The following is a 21,109-nucleotide window of genomic DNA, read 5'->3' on the forward strand; positions in this document are numbered from 1 at the left end:
AAAAATAGATACCTGCAGTCCTGCTTCACCACCTGTGAAGCGACTCCCCTGTAGGTGAGGAGCCGGGGGCTCGAACCAGGATTCTTACGCTGGTTCTTGAACTTTGTGCCACGTGCGCTTAACCTGCTGCACTACCGCCTGATTCCTGGCTTCAAGTTTTTATATAAGGTTCTGGGAGATGAAACTCAGGAAGCTAGTAAGGTATAGACCAAAGAAGGCTTTTGTGCCAGCCTTGGATTTCTAGGAGCACCTGATTGGATTCTGGACCAGTGTCTGGCAATATCAGTATCACCCAAGAGCTTATAGGAAATGCAAAATTTCAGGCCTGTGAGTCAAAACTGCTAAGCTGAATCCCAAGAGTCTGTGTTTGAGTAACTATAATAGGAGTCGATAATTTTACATTCATAGGCTAGAACTTAAGTGTAGCGTTTCCTAAGTATCTATCCTCAGAATTTGGTCAAAGAAATTCAGTCCACAATCTAGGAAGCAGGTGAGATAATTCACTTGGTAGGAATTTCATCTTGTGATGCATGAGACCTGGGATCAGGTCCCCCATAAACTCCATGGGAGTACTATGTCCCTAGGATACTTTGGTGCTATGGTGTCTCCTTCTCTCTCTATCTCTGCTTTTCTCTTTTCCTGTCTACCTATAAAAGGCACTGGAGTGGTGAAATCTCACATGGGTGAAGCCCTGGTGACGCATATAACAATTCAGTCCATAAGAAAAATTGGGGTTGGTGAAATAGAACAGCTCACTTGGATATTGAACTGCTTTGTCATGTGCATGACCCCCACCACACTGAAGGAAATACCCTTGGTGCCATGATCTCTTTCACTCCTGCTCTATGTTTCTGCCTCTATCAAAAATAAACAATAACAACAACCAAATACTGAATATGAGCAAAACTAAGCTAAGTTTTCAAAATAGCTGTGGACAATGGAAAGAGCTTAGTAGTTTCCGTTCTTGCAGAGTTGTGGTTTCAAAATATTACACAAAACATAAAAAAAAAATCTTTGTAAATGACCTTCTACCTTCATACTATAAAACAAACAATCACGATTACTCCTTACTTTTTCTTACTATCCTTTTTGGCCGTCTTTTCCAAAGCAGCTCTCCTTCTCAAGTAGTCATTCTGAATTTCATTATATTTTGTAGTGTGCTCTTTGATTAGGTCAGTGGTTTTCTTGTGGTGTCTTTTAACCAGGTCTTTCATTTCTTTGTAGTGCTTCTTTTGAAGTTTCACAAATGATTTCTGTTGCTTTAGCTCTTCAATAGTCTGTGCTTCCACTTCTGCAAAAATTCAGATAGAAAGGTGTGAGTGTTAACAGACATAGAGAGGCTGTAAAGTGAAGATCTAAAGAAGAGCAGCAACATGCCTGTTCAGTAATCTTCGTCTGAGCCTAGCCAACTGCAGCTGAGGAGCCAAGTTTCAATGTCAAACTCTGTTGCTTGCTACCTTTGCCCCCAGCTCACCAAACTTAGAAATAGAATCTCTACTAGTAATTTTGATATTTACTATTATTATTAAATGTGTTAAGACAGAAAGAAATTGAGAGGGACAGGAGCAGAGAGAGGGAAAGAGAAAGAGAAAGACAGACACCTGCAGACCTGCTTCTCCATTAGTGAGGCTTCCCCATTGCAGCTGGAGATCAGCAGCTAGCACCTGGGTCTTTGCATATGATAACATAGTTTCTTCTTAGATCTAGATACCGTCCTCACCTACTTCTTATTACACTTCCCTCAATCACTCCAAAGCTAACTTTGTCAGAAAAGGTAAGGACTACAAAAGCTGAATAAGGGCAAGAGACTGGCATACTTTAATGATGACTTTTTAGTCACTAGCAGGCCGTCCCTGGGGCCCTAGTCAGGGAATCCTGGGATTCCTATACAGACATGATGGGTGTAGACCTCTAATAGATCCCTCTCTCCACTGTCACTGGTCATCTCCATTAGGAACAACATAATGGACCCCTTTGTGAGCCCCTATAGGACCTTGCCTTCAATGTGGATCAACAATGGTAGGGAATGGTCCATTCTCCAAAGGGAGGTTGGATAACATGCTCTACCTACCACCTGAGGAAGATGGGTCCTGAAACTGGTGCAACCTGGAATGTTCCTACTCATGACCACAAATGTGAGCTCAGACCTACAGGGATGCAGAGGTTACATAGACTCCTGTGCTGAATATGAGCCCCAGATCAAATTGATGGTGTTTACAATTCACAATATTCATACACTTTTCCCATATTTTGGAGCTACTCTTCCTTGATCCAGCTTTCTTGCCCTCTTTCCAACTATGACACCATCCCCAAACAATAACTGGGTTCCACTTGCCTATCAGATGGCAGGCTTAGACAAAAACTAGTAAAGCTATGAGCCCCTTGGAATATATCTAAAATAGATCTACTAGCTTTTTCCAAAATGGAGACCCCAAATCTCATCTCAATATTACTGCCTAAGAGGGCCTTAAATGACTGCACAGCTTCTACCACACCATCTCTAAGAGGCGCCAATTACAGGGTAGACACCAGTGGTTTATTTATTTGCCACAGTGTTCTAGTGCAAAGCAGTAAACAGAGGAAACATTCCTCAATGAGCTTTTCTAGAAGGCTCAGGATAGAATCAGGAGCAACTTTCATTTGTATAATTGTATTTTATTGACATACTTCATCAAGTCTAGAATATGCATTTTAAAGCAATTACAGAAGCCAGACCTTCTACCTTCTGCATCCCACAATGACCTTGGGTCCATACTCCCAGAGGGATAAAGAACAGGAAAGCTATCAGGGGAGGGGATGGGATACGGAGTTCTGGTGGTGGGAATTGTGTGGAGTTGTACCCCTCTTATCCTATGGTTTTGTCAATGTTTCCTTCTTATAAATAAATTAAAAAAAAGAAATAAAAAAAAAGATGTTAGAGGCCTCAAGGCATGATGGTGGAGGAAGATGTCAGATGTTGTGGCCGATAGAGGAGTAAGAAACTGCACCAACATGTAATAAAGATCTTGTAGATTATCATTTCCCTAGTAAAGGAACTTCAAAACAGAAAAAAATCAAATGATAATATTTGTGAAATTCTGATGTCACGTAGCCAGTGGAGTATCACATTTCGACACTGCTTTGCTTTATTTAGCTATCCATGACCAGTGGAATACCTTAAAATCAGTGATGTCTTAAATGCAATGAATTGCTTATTTGGTCCTACACTAAGTTACAGTTCACACATTTCCCTATTTTGATTTGAACTTACTGTTTTTGAGAGCCAAAAAAAAAAAAAAGTATTATAAATAAACAAGATTGTCAAGAGACTCATAAATACCATATGTTATGAATAACAACACACCTAAATATAAAGTAAGGTACCCAGTAGAAAAACATTGAAACTAGAATAAAAATTTGCTTATAAAATGCTAAAGTTTTCAAAAAATTGAAGTATTCTTATCTTCTTTGCATAATGTGTCAATTCTCCTGATTTTCAATCTTCTTTATGAGATCAGGGAGAAAAGCAAGTATACTTAATGGCTCTTCTTAGGCCCCAAAGAAATGAATACAGTTGCAAAATAACTTCTCATATTGAAAATTTATAATTTTAAGGAATAGTGTCATTAAGAGATTTATTTACTATTGGATAGAGATAGAAAGAAATTGAGAGGGGAGATGGAGATAGAGAGGGAAAGAGAGCACGTGCAGACCTGTTCCACCACTACTGAAGCCTTTCCCCTGCAGGTCTGGGGACCAGGGGCTCAATTCTTATGCACTGTAATGTGAGTGCTTAACTAGATGCACCTAACTCCTAAATTATTTCATTTTTGATGACAGATTCAATCCACTCATTTACAAGTATTGTACAATGCATCAGATCTAGGAAGTTTAGCAAAAGCATTTAAAATGTTCTAACTCATGATTAAAAATAACAGTTCCATAGAAAGCACTATTTAAAAAAATTCCACAGATGAAAGTCCATTCTTTGAAATACCTCTTAAACAGAAAGGTAGTGTCCATGGTCGATGTGGTATGAAACTATACCCCTGCGATCTTATAATATTGTAAACCATTACTAAATCTCTAATAAAATTATATTTAAAGAAACAACTCTCACTGATAACAAGCCATCAATAGAGAAAGAGAAGGGGGGGGGCGGAAATATGTGGTGAGTCACCACTATGTGATTGGTTCTGGTCTTTTATATTTGCACTTGTTTGTTTATTTACTTATTTTATTTTTGGCGTCATTCATGGTGATTCACCACTCCAAGCTGACTTTTTCAAGGAGAGAAGAGGAGGAGGAGGAGGAGGAGGAGGAGGAGGAGGAGGAGAGAGAGAGAGAGAGAGAGAGAGAGAGAGAGAGAGGGAGAAAGGGAGAGAGAGAGAGAAACAGAGAGGAAAAATTGCCAAAGCACTAAAGCTTCCTCCAGTGTGGTGAGAGCTGGGCTTGAATCTGTGCTGAGCACATGACAAAGCAGGACAATAGCAGGCCTATATTCAATTGAGCTATTTTGTTGGTCCTGCATTTGCATGTTTTTAAACAACACTGAAATCAGGCTCTACTTACACTAAAAGAAGTAAGACTTATTTATTCATTTACTTAAATGAAATACACAGAGAGAGAGACAGACAGACAGACCTGAGCACTACTCAGCTTTGGCTAATGGTCATGCCAGGGACTGAATCTGGGACGTTAAGTCTCAGGCATTAAAGTCTGTTGTTACCGTTGTGCTCTCTCTCTCTCTCTCTCTCTGGCCCCATTTAAACTTCTGTCTGTTGTACTAACTAGTATTAATTTCCATAAAATTAAATATTTAAACACGTGTTTTGTTTTCTTTTTAATATAATTCCTCAAGTAACTTTTTCTTTTTTAAAAATGGTTTTTCTTTATTTATTGGCTGAAGATATCCAGAAATTGAGAGAGAAGGAGAAGATAAGGAGGGAGGGAGACAGAGAGAGACTTGCAGCCCTGTTTCACCACTTGTGAAGCTTTCCCCCACAGGTGGGGGCTGGGGACTTGAACTTGGGTCCTTGTGCACTGTAACTAGTGCACTCAACCAGGTATGCCACCACCCGACGCCCTCAAGTAATTTTTCTATGCATTTTGTATATTCTCTTGGTGAAAATATAAATACATGCATTAAAAGACATAAATCTGTGCCTGTGTGGTGGTGCACTAACTTGAGTGAATATGTTACCATGTTCAAGGACCTGAATTCAAGCCCCCCACTACCCACCTGCAATGGGGGAAGCTTCATTAGCAGTGAAGCAGTGCTGCAGGTAAGTCTCTTTCTCTCCCCTCTCCTACCCATCTCAGTTTCTCTTAATCTCTAGCCAATAAATGAATGAAGAAATAACATACTTAAAAATTAAAAAATACATAAATCATAAATATATGGTCCTTTACATGTCACAGAGTGAACACACTTCAATAATACACAATTAGATTTCAAATCAGAATATTCCCAGTACTGCAGATACACTTTTTGGAGTACTGGACTGCTTTTCAGTAAAATCCAATCTGTTCTTCTAACAGTAAAACTTAATTTTGCTTGGTTTTGAACTTTATAAAGATGAACTCAGAAAGAACATATACTTTTGTATCAGACCACTTTAAAAATTATGCTTATGGGGAGTCGAGCGGTAGCGCAGCGGGTTAAGCACAGGTGGCGCGAAGTGCAAGGACCAGCAGAAGGAGTCCGGTTCGAGCCCCTGGCTCCCCACCTGCAGGGGAGTCGCTTCACAGGTGGTGAAGCAGGTCTTCAGGTGTCTGTCTTTCCCCACCTCTGTCTTCCCTCCTCTCTCCATTTCTCTCTGTCTTATCCAACAATGACGACGTCAATAACAACGTTAATAACTACAACAAGACAATAAGGGCAACAAAAGGGAAATAAATAAATATTTAAAAAAACAATAATAATTATGCTTATGAATTTCTGCCACGCTGTTGTGTAGTTGCAGCTTATTTATTTCTACAGGTGTATTTTATTACACTTGATGATTATACTACAATTTATTCAATATGTTTATGGACATTTGGATTGTTTATACAGTTTGGGGGGTCTTACTGGTAGGGCATATTTAGGTGATAATACCTTTCTCTTATGTATTGGGCTGAGTAATTATAAACCTTTTAAAGACTCTGCCATATATTGCTAGCTGTCTTAAAGAAAGTTTGTACCAATTTTAGTCCCACTAGTATTTGGAACTAACCAAATATCAAAATTTCCCAAACTATATTCCAGTTCTTAAATACCGTGTACGTACTCCATGGGCACAACTGGATCATATTTTGCATTTCTAAAATACAGTGTTTGTTGACACTTTGGGGAGACATGAATTGTTATTCCAGGAATGACATTTCTAGTATGAAACTATTTGATTTAAAAATAGACATCTTTCTTTCTTCAAGACAGCTGCTAATGTAAAATTTAATATAAAATGTTGTCACAAAGTAGGATTGCTTTTGCATGTACATGGTAAGATTTTGCTATCTCCTTAGCCCTCTGTTGGCATTCTTAACTAGTGAAGACTGATGGCAAAGAGTCTATTCTTCCAAGTCTCACGCTTGGTCCAAAAAAGCATATTCTGATGGTAGGAACTGGCCAGTAAACCCAGAGTTTCACATAGAAAATCTCTGCCCAGATGGGTTTTTGTTTGCATTTTCTCCCCTGAGAGGAAACTGCGTGGTCCAAATTGGTAAACTCTTTAACACTTAAATGTACTAAACTTTCTCTTAAATACAAAATATTCTTTCCTCCTGCTCCATTGAATTGGTACTTGATGGGCAAAAGTTAAGTGTGTGTGGCTGATTCATGTCAGTCACAAGACACCATGGCTTTGTTGTGGATTTTGAAGACATCTTGTGGAACTGTATTATTTTTATACTAATAATGTCCTACCCGCTGTATATGGTTATATCTCTCATTACATTTTGCAGTATGGCTTAAAGTACTCCATGTCTGTAGATTTTTATGAGAAAAGATAGTAATAGTGTCATTATTCAGAGAGGAATTGAAAACTCTTCTATAAATACTTGCACTATAAAATAGTCAAATGTTTAATTCCATGGGAGAGAAGATATTTACCTGTTAAGACACTCTGAATAAGATCTTCTGTTTTGGCAGGTGCCTTTACAGAACCTGAAATTAAAAAGATAAAATAAGTTTATTCTCTTAAATGAATTTTTTTTCTCTGTAAAGCAACAACCTTTGATGTTTGAATCTACATTTCTTTAAAAGTGTCAAATTGCCAGAGAAATATTCCATGAAATGCCTTCACTGTATAACATTGCAACAATTCCAATTAGATGTGAAACTATGTGCTCCATTTAAAGAGAAAAGGATGTCACTTTGAAGCAAAGCTATATTTGAAGGAAAAAAAAGTTTAGGCATGCTATTGCCACCTTTTGGCAAAATCAGGAATGGCCAGTGCTCTTTTAAAAATAAATGCTAGGAACAAGCAGTAGTAATTGCTTCAGGTACAATCCACTGGTGAATGAAAACATAATTTGACAAAAGTTTAAGGAGAGTGTGGGGGTATGGCATAATGGTTATGTAAAGAGACTTTCATGCCTGAGGCTCTCAAGTCCCAGGTTCAATCCCCCACACTGTCATAAGCCAGAGCTGAGCAGTGCTCTGGTTAAAAATATATATAATATAATATAATATAATATAATATAATATAATATAATATAATATAATATAATATAATATAATATAATATAATATAATATAATATAATATAATATAATATAATATAATAAGATTAAGGAGAAAAGAAGATGTTTTTTATAGTATCAGATTGCCTCTCCAAGACATTTATTAACTACAAAGGGGGTGGAAAACACATCTTCCAGTGGAGAAACCTGGCAAAGAGAACCTTAACTAATAGATTTGACGACATCCCGAATTTAAGACACACCAAGATCATGAAAGACTAAGGAATGATCACAGATCAAATGTGGGATCATGAGTAGGCACCTGAAATAATAAAGGGATATTAATAGAAAGCAGGTAAAGTTCAAACAACATCTGTAGTTCTGTGTATTGAACTTATGTTCATTTTCTGGGTTGATAAGTGCACCATGATTCCGAGAAATGCTGGCATTAGGCAGTGGATCATAATCTGTGTCATTTTAAAAAGTATTCTGCAAGTCTATCCTAGAACACCAAGTTAATGAAGATTCTAAGATGCTAAGCTACCCCTTTGCCATTGAAAGCTTGAAACCATACTTACTCACATATTTAAATGGTTACTTATATTCTAGAGACACTAAAAATATCTGTGTTTTGTGTATATATATATATACATATATATTTTAATATATATTTTTATATATATATCCCATCATTCACTTCTTGGGCTGGGAAGATAGTGGGGTAGTTATGTAAAATGATTCTTCACGCCTTTCTTTCACTATGTATCTATTAAATTAATAAATAAAATATTTTTAAAGATTTAATTTAGAATCCCTATTCACAATAGTCAAAATATGAAATCAGCCAATGTCTTCAATTAGTGACTGGATAAAAAATGTGGGACACATACGCAACAGAATAGTATTTAAAAAGATGTCACTGGGTCTTTTAGAACAAAATGGGATAGAACTGGAGGTGATTCTGCAAAGTTAAGTACACAAAGAAGTGAAAAGCAATTGCTGGTGGTTTCACTCATAAGTGGAATATAGATAACTAACATGAATGGACATATAACAATAAGCAAACAGATTCTGAAGGTACTGCAAACATTATGATGGTTACTGGAAGATAGAGGGAGGGGAGATGGGAATGGCAAGTAGAGGCATCTCTGAGGTGAGGACACTGAAACTTTGGCAGTGGGTGTGGTTAAGCGTATACACAGATGCAGGTGTGAAATTACACTCTTAAAATGTACTACTATTGTAAACCAATGTTAAATCAATATAAATGTAGTTGGAGAAAGGCAGAAGTGAATTCTCGACAAGTTATTAGTGAAGTACAACAAGAAATGTGCTTCTCTACAACACCACTATTTGGGAATTTTTAAGAATTCTTCACAAACCCTGCCAGTAGACTGACAGATCATAACCCTTCACTAAACAAAGATATAAAAAATATGGGTGATGCTTTATCGTGGCTTCATAAGTTATTAGCAAGCCCAGATGGGCCCTCTCTTAGTGGCTTAGTGACTCGTGCATTCACTCACTTATTTCTGACATATATCTGAAGCCTCTTGTAAACCCATTCACCTTTGCTCACATCGTGCTCCTGTTGTCACCTTCAGTGACATAAAGAAACTGGAGTCCACATTGAAGTTGTAAAACTTGTCTTTTTAACAGTGTTTACCTGGAGCTGGTTGGCTGTGGAGAGCCTGAGAGGGTGGTTTTGGAGTCAGGGATGTAGTGTGGTTCACTCCATTTTCTGCTGGAGCTGTCCTAGCTTCACTTGGAGCCTCTGATGGTGTTTCCCCAGAATCTGCCTGAAACCATAAAAGTCATTTACATTTCCTCATTTATATTGTTCCTTTATTATCTCCTTAGGTGCACAAGGCTACATGTTGATAACAGTTTCACAGCTCCTTTGGAATCTTAAACGCCCAAATTCAAACTTCATGGTGATGTAGGTGAAAACACTCTATTGGATCATGACTGTAGTAGATTAATAATATTCAGAGGCCCCTAATTTTTTCTGTCTTTCCATGTGTGGTGCTCTCTGATGGTGACTTTCCACCTTAATTCTGCATTAACCATGAGGTTTACTTTGGATAAACAACACAGTCACAAGCTTGATATGCAAACAATAGATGAAGGCACTTTCAAATTTGTCCACTTTCTCAAGCCCCTACTTTTATATACCAAGGTGAAAGGCCATGTGAAGGAGAGAAGAGTCACCTAAGCAGGAATATCCCAGAACAGCCACCCCCAAGCTCCCCACAGACACCTGAGAGAGTCCCGCTAACATGAGCCAATACCAGCTGGATCACATCAGCAAAGCTGCCCCGCTGACCATATGCCTCTGGAAAAACAAAAACGTATTTTATTTTATTTTTTTAAGCACAAAATTTGAGACTGATTGTCACACTGCAGTCACTAATTGATAAAGGAACTATAAGTGCAGGTTTGGAAAACAGGCTTGCCTGGGTCCAATTCTGGTCTTGTCACTTAGTAGCACTGTGATTTGGGGCAAGTTACTTAGTGACAAGAGTAATAATAATTAAGGAGTTGAAATATATGACCATTGCCACTCTCGCCTCTGCCATAGCTGGTACAGAATGAATATTTAGTAAATGCTTGCTAAACAAATGTTAACCATATAAACTAACTGCCTCAGTCACTACCTACTATTACCTACCATTTCCATGTTTTCCAGTGCTCTAGATGCTCTGCGACTCTTTTCTTAAAACTGTCTTGTAGATGCAAGGCACATTCATTCTGCTGTTATTGAGGCTATGCCAATGCTCTTACTTGCTAGCACATCAAAAAGTTCTGGGAAATAGGCAGGAGCCATGAAGAGTTCACTGGCATCTGATTTTGCCACATCACTACCTAGAGCAGACTACCCTTTTATTGCATTTTAGGAAAATAAGAGTTATACTGATTGTTGCCAGCGGCTTCAACGCTGACCCCCACCTACCCAAACTCTGAAACAGGAGATGCAAAATCATTTAAGGCAATAGAAGAACTCATTTAAATTCAGCAAATAATGCCCCATGTCTCCCATGGCTTGCTCAGGGGTGTTGGGATGGAGGTAGATAGGATATGCCCTGGAATTAGTGGCAGGAAAGCAAACAGAGACAGGAACCCAAGTAAGTAACTAGGACAGTCCATGACTCACTCTGTAGAGCTTTGACTTTTGAACCCTTCATTAGATGGGTAAGTTCTGCTATTGCTGTGTTTAGTTTTTTTTTTTTTCAATTTTTTATATTAATTTTATTTATTCCCTTTTGTTGTCCTTGTTGTTTTATTATTGTAGTTATTATTGATGTCATTGTTGTTGGATAGGACAGAGAGAAATGGAGAGAAGAAGGGAAGACAGAGAGGGGGAGATAAAGACAGACACCTGCAGACCTGCTTCATTGCTTGTGAAGCGACCCCCCTGCAGGTGGGGAGCCGGGGGCTCGAACCGGGATCCTTACGCCGGTCCTTGTGCTTTGTGCTATGTGGTTGTTTATACATGAGAAAAATGCTTCCTAGGGACCGGTGGTGGTGCACCTGGCTGAACACACATGTTACAATGCACAAGGACCCAGGTTCATGTTCGTGGTCCCCACCTGCAGGGGGAAAGCTTTGTAAGTGGTGAAGCAGTGCTGCAGGTGTCTCTCTGTCTCTCTCCCTCTCTATTTTCCCCTTCCCTCTCTATTTCTGGCTGTCTCCATCCAATAAATAAATAAAGATAATTAATTTTTTAAAAAAATGCTTCCTAAAGTTATATGACAACAGAAGAGATTGTGTACTTTTCATTCCACAAGAAATACAAAGCAGAGATTTACAGTCCATGGGGTGCAGGAAAAAGTTTTCTTTGCTTCACCAAATGAAACAAGCAAAAAAATGTTGGCTCATTAGGCATCATGAATATATGATTTTAATGCTTTAGGGTTCCATTTTTCTTAAATATATCAATAAAGTTTTAAAAATTCTGTTATGTACATTTTTTTGAGAATTTACTATTGTGCACTCAATAATCTACAATATAAACAGAATTTTATATGCAGCAGGAAACCAAATCATTTGTGTCATTTACTTGATTGGCATGGTCACTTTATTTCACTTGTCTAGAACTCTATCCACAATATCTCTGAGGTTTGCCTGTATTTGAAAGAGGGGGAGATAACCATAGCACTATCCCATCCATCATCTGGGGAGCTTCCTCTTGTGCCAGCAGTGCTCCCATTCAGTGTTAGGGAGCTCATGGTAAAGGCACCAGCCACCCAAGATGAGCAATCTCGAAGCCCCTCCATTTTTTTTTATTGAGGTAAAACTGACATATCAATTTCAGCAGTACAAGATAATTCAGTGTTTTAATACACAGATCAACTCAACAATTCCATTGATCACCTTACAAAGTCATGACATTTATGTGTATGTGTTTGAGAAAGGCTTTTGAGATTTGTTCTCTTGTAAATTTGTAAGATTTGGCAACTTTTTAAATACAAGCACAGTTTCGAGATAGTGCAGGTTGGGCTCTAGAGCAGTGGAATAAAGTAGCTGTTGCTATGAGGAAAGCACATTTCAAGGAAGGAAGGTTCAGAAGAGAGATTGGGCTTTGGAACACTTCGTTGAGCACATACATCACCAAGCATGTCAACGACCCAGGTTTAAGCTTCTGGTTCCCACCTGCAGCAGGGAAGCTTCACAAGTGGTGAAGCAGTGCTGCAGATGTCTCTATTCCCCCCCTCTCTAGCTCTCCCCTCTTAATTATCCTGTTAATTAATACAAAATTAAAAAATAAATGCATATTAATAAAACAAAGATGATGCAGAAGATAGTTTAGTTGTACGAGATCTTGCTTTAGCAGGCAAGAAAAAGTGGGCAGGGAGGTGGGGGAGACACAATAATGGTTATGCAAAAGACTTTGGTGCCTGAAGCTCTGAGGTCCCAGGCTCACCCCTCAGCACCACCACAGCACCACCAAAATCCAGAGTTGAGCAGTGCTCTGGTCTCTCTCTCTCTTTCTTTGTCATTAAAATAAATAAAACATTTTTAAAAAGAAAAAGCAAAGGGCAAACTAAACCATAACAAAAATAGGTATCTGCCTCCCTCTAGTGGTCACATCTTAACATTACAGTATCTTCCTTCAATATATTAGAATAACAGGCCTTTTAAAGTCAAGATTTTATTTAAAACAACCATGCCAGGAGTTGGGCAATAGCACAGTGGGTTAAGCGCATGTGGCGCAAAGTGCAAGGACCAGCGTAGGGATCCCGGTTCGAGCATCCACCTCCCCACCTGCAGAGGAATCACTTCACAGGCAGTAAAGCAGGTCTGCAGGTGTCTATTTTTCTCTCCCCCTCTCTGTCTTCCCCTTTGCTCTCCACTTCTCTATCCTATCCAACAACGATGACATCAATAACAACAATAATAACTACAATAATGAAACAAGGTAATAAATAAATAAATATTTTAAAAATAAAACAACTATGCCCTTCCTACTTCCAAAATGAACAGAAGTTCCTTGAAAATATTATACAAGTGGATAATTAGAGATAACTTGAAATTCCTTTTTTTTAAGTTTAAGAGAGACAAGAGATGCCATTTGGTATGCTAGTTATAAAGATTTCCATTCTGGGCAACTGAAAATGAATTTGACTATCCAGCAATAGACAACTAACAGTGGGAGAATTTAGTTGAATGGTTAATGTAGTAAGTAGAGGGTTTTCCAAACTTAAGGTATAAACTGTAACAAATTCAAGGAAGGATTTTTTTCCTATGGGGCAATGGTAGCTCTAACAAAGTCATAGCTACTGCCACATTAATCTCAAATGGACAGGATTTCTGATGATGAACCTATGATTCTTGTCTTTAATATTGGGAAAATATTATAATCTTTCCTCCAACCCATCTGGTATCCCAATATAAATACTGTCCTGCAACTACTATATGAAAGAACCTCAATAAAGGACAGAGTTACTTAGCACTCCAATAACTTAGCCGTACAGTTTATATCTTAAAATTTATTTCTTTTTTTTTTCTGTGTGAGTCAGGATAGGGTAAAGCCCTGACATGGCTTAATGCTCGTGCTTTGCTTGATTGATGTGATGTCAACCATTTGCACCAGATACGGATTAATGAAGTGTTTGTGCCTGATGCTGATTGATGTAATGTATAAAGGCTGTGGGGGAAAGTAATGCAAGATGCAAGCCAGCAAGGAGAGGGTAGTAAGGGGAAGCTAGGAAGCAGTAGAAGAGCTCTCATTCTTCCCATGGCCTCTCTCTCTTTCACTCATGCTCTGTATGCTTTTCTCTACATGCTAAGAGACTATCTTCTGGACCACCCACCCCATCCCCCTTAGCCCTTAGCTTCTGACCCCCACAGTGCATGAGAGAGACATGAGTACCCCCTTGCCATTTATGATATGTTCTTTGACTTTAGCTTTCTTATTTTTAATGCATGCCTCAGATTGAAGCTAGTGTATCACACATACAAAGTATGTGTTTGACTGTTGAGACATTTTCCCAGCGCTGTACTTTATATTTCTGTTAGCTAAGGAAATAAGATAATGAGTCTGTCACATATTTCTTTTTTTTTTAATATTTTTTATTTTATTTATTTATTCCCTTTTGTTGCCCTTGTTGTTTTATTGTTGTAGTTGTCGTTGTTGGATAGGACAGAGAGAAACGGAGAGAGGAGAGGAAGACAGAGGGGGGAGAGAAAGATAGACACCTGCAGACCTACTTCACCGCCTGTGAAGTGACTCCCCTGCAGGTGGGGAGCCGGGGTTCGAACCGGGATCCTTATGCCGGTCCTTGTGCTTTGCGCCACCTGCGCTTAACCCGCTGTGCTACAGCCCGACTCCCCTGTCACATATTTCTAAGAAATTCATAACCAGGGCTGGGTCATGGCACACCTGGCTGAGTGCGCATGTGCCAATTCACAAGGACCGTGTTTGAGCCACCAGTCCCCTCCTGCAGGGGGAAAGCTTTGCCACTAGTGAAGCAAGGCTTCAGTTGTCTCTCTGTATCTCTCGCTCTCTATCACCCCTTCCCCTCTCAATTTCTGACTGTCTCTATCTGATAAGTAAATAAAAATAATAAAAGAGTTAAAAATAAAATAAAGAAATTTATAATAATTTCCCAAAGCTATTTCCTGATTTATGTGTGATGAATGTTTAGGAAAGAAATAAACCCCTACCAACACAACGATTGCCACCTCAACATGCTTCACTTCAGACTGTGTCCAGAGACTTCACGTGTGGAATGACAACCCTTCAGCTTCATTACTCGGGTGAGACCTTTCCTTTCATAGTATACTCTAATTCCATCTCAGGTGGTTCACTTTCTAACAAAGTCCCAAAACCTAGATATACACCAGTTTCTGTGAGAGAGAGCATATGTTCACACGTATCCATAAACTACTGCAAAATATATACCTGAAAGCAGAAGTACACTAGAGTTTGCAGTGAGTACCCCCCTAACACTTCCTCTCCACTATTCCAAGCTTTGGGTCCATGATTGCTCAACAACTTGTTTGGCTTTGTATGTTAACTCTCTTTTCAGTCACCAGGTTCCAGATGCCATCAGGATGCCGGCCAGGCTTCCCTGGATTGAAGACCCCACCAATGTGTCCTGGAGCTCTGCTTCCCCAGAGCCCCACCCTACTAGGGAAAGAGAGAGGCAGACTGGGAGTATGGACCCACCAGTCAACGCCCATGTTCAGCGGGGAAGCAATTACAGAAGCCAGACCTTCTACCTTCTGCAACCCACAACGACCCTGGGTCCATGCTCCCAGAGGGATAGAGAATGGGAAAGCTACTGGGGAGGGGGTGGGATATGGAGATTGGGTGGTGGTAATTGTGTGGAATTGTACCCCTCCTACCCTATGGTTTTGTCAATTAATACTTTCTTAAATAAAAATAAATAAATAAATAAATAAATAAATAAAAAAGAAAGAAAAGCTAGAAGAAAAAAAAGAAAGAAACCCCTGTGGAGAGCAGTCTGGAGAACTCTCAGAAGGCTAGAAATGGACCGACCCTATGACCCTGCAATTCCTCTCCTGGGGATAGATCCTAAGGAACCCAACACATCCATCCAAAAAGATCTGTGTACACATATGTTCTTAGCAGCATAATTTGTAATAGCCAAAACCTGGAAGCAACCCAGGTGTCCAACAACAGATGAGTGGCTGAGCAAGTTGTGGTATATACACAATGGAATACTACTCAGCTATTAAAAATGGTGGCTACACCGTTTTCAGTTGATCTTTGATGAAGCTTGAAAAAATCATGTTGAGTGAAATAAGTCAGAAACAGAAGGATGAATACGGGATGATCTCACTCTCAGTCAGAAGTTGAAAAACAAGATCAGAAGAGAAAACACAAATAGAACCTAAATTGGAATTGGCATATTGCACAAAAGTAAAAGACTCTGGGGTGGGTGTGGGGGAGAATACAGGTCCAAAACAGATGACAGAGGACCTAGTGGGGGTTGTATTGTTATATGGGAAACTGGGAAATGTTTCGCATGTACAAACTATTGTACTTATTGTTGAATGTAAAACATTAATTCCCCAATAAAGAAATTTTTTTAAAAAGAAAAAAAATACACTAACATCTGCAACCAAATTTTACAAGCACAAAAAAAAGATGGGATAATTAATAGACAGAAATGGCTATATGCTGATAAAGCAAATGCATCAAACTTTTAATGTGGAATCCAAGAAATTGAAGTATAGCTATCATATATATATATATATACACCATTTGTATATATTTGAAATCTTTCATAACAAAATATGGCAAAATGTCTATATTTGGGGGAATCTATCTGGGTGAAGCAGAAGCATAAGACAGCTCTATAGAGCTGAATAAATAAATCTGTTGATTTGATTAATTTTTATCAAGTACAATTATTTTGGCTTTTGTTATGATTAATGACCAACAAATTCTTCCAGCAGTAACTGAATCATAGATTTAATTGATTTGTTTCCTTGGTTTTTTCCTCACTCTGGGCTGAATTTTTCAGACACAGACACAGAGAGAGAGGGAGAGGGAGAGGGAGAGGGAGAGGGGGAGAGAGAAAGAGAGAGAATAGGAAATATCTGCCACAGGACCAAAGGCCTGGCTCAAACCTGGATCTGTGTATGTGACAAAGCAGACACATTATCCTCTTTTTTGTTTGGTCTTTTTTTTTTTGTTTTATTTTTAAAGAAGGCACATTATGTATGTCAGCTGTCTTGCTGGGTTTACAACTTGGCACAATATGGTCTTGTCATTGTATAAATAAAGCAGCATTTATATGGTATCCTTTTGTGAAACAATAATAATTGCAGGTTATGTGTGCATGTGTGAACTTGTATTAATGTTGGTTTCTGTCAGTGCTAAGAAAATTAATAAAAGTTCACAGACATATAGTAAATATCTGTTATCATACATGAATGACAGTTTGTGTTTTTAGAAATCACACAGGTAGTTCTGTGGTATGCTACAGTTTGGGAGCCCTGTTACTGCAATATGGCCCAAAGACCTGTAGCATTAGCATCACTAAAAAGCAGAATTTCTGTGCCCATTTCAGACCAATTATTGGGTTGTTAGAAAAGTTTTTATGTATTTTTTTTCTGTTTTTCTATGCAAAAATGTGTCATGGCTTTTCTGATAATCCAATACATCTAAAGATTCCCAAGTGCCTTTGTACATGTATTATAATTTGAGAAGCAGAGTTCTAAAGGAAAATTTAAAAATCTTGTCATTGTCAGTCAACTTTCAATGTCCTTATGGGTTGTTAGAAAAGTTTTTATGTATTTTTTTTCTGTTTTTCTATGCAAAAATGTGTCATGGCTTTTCTGATAATCCAATACATCTAAAGATTCCCAAGTGCCTTTGTACATGTATTATAATTTGAGAAGCAGAGTTCTAAAGGAAAATTTAAAAATCTTGTCATTGTCAGTCAACTTTCAATGTCCTTATGGTATTCAGATATGCTATGGACTAGAATATTAAAATTTCTGGACTAACTACTACTTCAGGCAAATGAGCTCAAAGTACTTCAACATTATACATTGAAATAAAAAATAAAACCAATTATTGACTTCTGGAGGCAAGGCTATGGAGGAGCAGCAGCTGTATTTCTCTCCTCTCCTCTCCCAGGTCAACTAGGAATACCAAAAGAGATCATGTGGAACCACAACAAGACAGGACTAGAACGACTTCAGGATCCCACCAAATCACTGGTGAGTGCAAAAACATGTGGCTCATGGACAGAGAAGAGTCTAGGGAGCTATTAAGTGGCTGGTAACAGTCCAGCAGTTTACCAGCTGAGACAACACTTCAGTCTCTTTCACCACCAGAAAGATGGCTGAAGGGAGGAGAAGATCCCCTCGACTCACCTAATGCAACTGTGAGTCTCCATTGCTACTGCCCTAAGAAACTGAAGCAGTGGCAGGGAGGCCCTGTACTGACACCAGGGGACACAGAACTAACCAGGAAACCCCAGAGAAGATCTACACCTCAGTGGCCTAGTGGTAGGGCTGTGAGAGTCTCTTTGCATAACCACGGGCTTATCTCCACCACAACCTGCTTTATCTCTTGGTCAGGAATGAGGGATTAAGCTAAGAAGTTTACATATACTTTAAAAGCCCTCAGGCTCCCATAGCCTATAGGGAAGAAAAAGAACAAAAGAGGCTTTTAAGCCACTGTGCTCCAACTCAGGGATTAAAATAATATTGAAACAACTGTCAATTTCTACAACCGTGAACCCTTTAATTATCTTACTTAGACACAAGTCAATCCAGGCAAGAGTGCCAGTAATTTGGAAAGTACTGAGAGAGGGACCTCATAACATACTATACAAAATGATTAAACCAACAAGTAGAAATATTGGAGAAATGAACCAGCTAACAGCCCCCAAAGGGTGAAGCACAAAATAATGAGGTCAACATAAAAAAAACTAGTAAAGGAAAAAAATCACAGCATTGAGTAAAGAAATTGAAAGAATTGTCATCAGAAATGCAGAAACAACAAATGAGACTCTGGAAGAAAACACTAATTATCTTGAGGTTATTAGAGAGCTGAAAGCTGAAATAGCTGAGGTAAGAAGACAACTAGCTGAACAACCTAAAACAGTATCAGAACAGGGTCATAAAATAGATGGAACTCCAGAAAACAGTAGAGGGGAGAAAGAATAGAATAAATGAAGCTGAAGACAGAATTATCAATATTGAGGATGAATAGAGACAACTAAAAAAGAATTAAGAGACTTCAAAAAGAGATTAAAAGATAGTGAAAACAAAAGTAGGGACCTATGGGAGGACTTCAAAAGAAATAATATATGCATTATTGGCTTGCCAGAGGAAGAAAGACAGGGAGGGAAAGAAAGCATTCTTCAGGACATAATAGCTGAGAACTTCTCTAGTCTAGTCTAGATAACATCAAAGACATAAAGGTTCAAGAAGCCCAGAGGGTCCCAAACAGAATTAACCCAGACTTAAAGACACCAAGACACATCATATTTAGAAGACAAAGGAATAAGGATAAAGAAAGGATCCTGAAAAAGAGAAAAGAGAAAAACAGAGTCATCTACAAAGGAAAACCCTTAAAATTATCAGAAGACATCTCCACACAAACATTACAGGCCAAAAGAGAATGGCAAGATATCTATTGATTGCTCAATGAGAAAGACTTTCAACTAAGGCTACTGTATCCTGCTAGACTGTCATTCAGACTAGATGGAGGCATAAAAACCTTCTCAGACAAGCAACAGTTGAAAGAATCAACTATCACCAAGCCTGCCCTGAAAGAAGTTATGAAAGTTTTCCTATAAACAGTCAGACCACCATAAATATGCCCTATATCAGAACACTCTAAAACTCTATAAGAGTGGCATTAAAATATCTTCACTCTTTGATATCAATAAGTGTCAATGGCCTGAATTCACCTATTAAAAGGCACAGAGTAGGAAGATGAATCAGAAAACACAACCCATCAATATGCTGTCTACAGGAAACCCACATAACTCAACATGACAAACACAGACTCAAAGTGAAAGGGTGGAAAACTATCATACAAGCCAATGGCCCACAAAAAAAATGCAGGAACAGCTATTCTCATATCTGATGTGATAGACTTTAAAATCAATAAAATTTAAAAAGATAGGGATGGACATTAGTTAATGTTCAGAGGATCAGTCAATCAAGAGGACTTAACAATTATTAACATCTATGTGCCCAATGAGAAGCCATCTAAATACATCAAAAATCTACTGAAAGAGCTACAGCAATATATTAACAGCAACACAGTCATAGTAGGGGACTTCAACACCCCACTCTCTCTTGACAGATCATCCAGGCAGAAAATCAATAAAGACATGAGGGAGCTAAATGAGGAGATAGATAAACTAGAACTATTGGACATTTTCAGAGTCATTCATCCCAAGAAACTTGAATACACATTTTACTCAAGTCCACATGGGTCATTTTCAAGGATAGAGCATATGTTAGGCCACAAAGACAGCATCAGCAAATTCAAGAGCATTGACATCATCCCAAGCATCTTCTCAGACCACAGTGGAATTAAACTCACATTTAACAATCAACAAAAGATTAGTAATAGTCCCAAAATGTGGAAGCTCAACAGTACACTACTTAGGCTGTCTTCCCCTCTATAAGGAATACTTTAAAAATTGATAGCTGTAGAATGACGCCCCTAAAATTTCATGACATTGCAATGCTGTATTAAATCCACTAAGAAAGGAAACATGTTATTGAGATCACACTAGGTAACCCATAACCACATTTAAAGGTCTCAGTCTCCAAAAAAAAAAAAATTTCAGTTTAAAATTTTGTAAATAAAAATAAGTAAACAGGGAGTCTGGCGGTAGCGCAGTGGGTTAAGCGCAGGTGGCTCTAAGCACAAGGACCTGCATAAGGATCCCAGTTCAAGCCCCCAGCTCCCCACCTGCAGGGGAGTCACTTCATAAGCGATGAAGCAGGTCTGAAGGTGTCTGTCTTTCTCTCCTCCTCTCTGTCTTCCTTCCTCTCTCCATTTCTCTCTGTCTTATCCAACAACAACATCAATAATAACTACAACAATAAAACAGTAAGAGCAACAAAAGTAAGTAAAGAAAAAAAAGAAAAAATGCAGGAAAAAAAAGTAAATGGAGGCCAGGCGGTAGAGCAGTGGGTTAAACGCACATTGTGCGAAGTGCAAGGACTGGTGTAAGAATCCCTGTCTGAGCCTCTGTCTCCCCACCTTCAGGAGTGTCTCTTCACAGGCAGTGAAGCAGGTCTACAGGTCTGCAGGTCTGTCTCTCCTCCTCTGTCTTCCCCTCCTCTCTCCATTTCTCTCTGTCCTATCCAACAACAATGACTACAACAACAATAGTAACAATAATAAGCAACAAGGTTAACAAATGGAAAAAATAGCCTCCAGGAGCAGTGGATTTGTAATACACGCACCGAGCCCCAGCGACAGATAACCCTGGAGGCAAAATAAAACAAA

The 21,109-nt window shown here is 38.7% G+C and overlaps 1 protein-coding gene across 2 annotated transcripts in view; it reads right to left on the reverse strand.

Annotated features, from left to right (window-relative positions):
• Positions 1 to 21,109, reverse strand: part of PLCB1 (phospholipase C beta 1) — an 805,117-nt gene that overhangs the window by 121,126 nt on the left and 662,882 nt on the right. For both annotated transcript variants that reach the window (XM_060186536.1, XM_060186537.1), the window contains exons 24-26: positions 9,311 to 9,443; positions 7,073 to 7,126; positions 1,072 to 1,291 (exon numbers count right to left, since the gene is read on the reverse strand). In XM_060186536.1, the coding sequence (XP_060042519.1) occupies positions 1,072 to 1,291; positions 7,073 to 7,126; positions 9,311 to 9,443 (407 nt within the window). The remainder of the gene's footprint in view (positions 1 to 1,071; positions 1,292 to 7,072; positions 7,127 to 9,310; positions 9,444 to 21,109) is intronic.

The sequence above is a fragment of the Erinaceus europaeus genome, chromosome 1 (assembly GCF_950295315.1).
Source record: "Erinaceus europaeus chromosome 1, mEriEur2.1, whole genome shotgun sequence".
NCBI lineage: Eukaryota > Metazoa > Chordata > Mammalia > Eulipotyphla > Erinaceidae > Erinaceus > Erinaceus europaeus.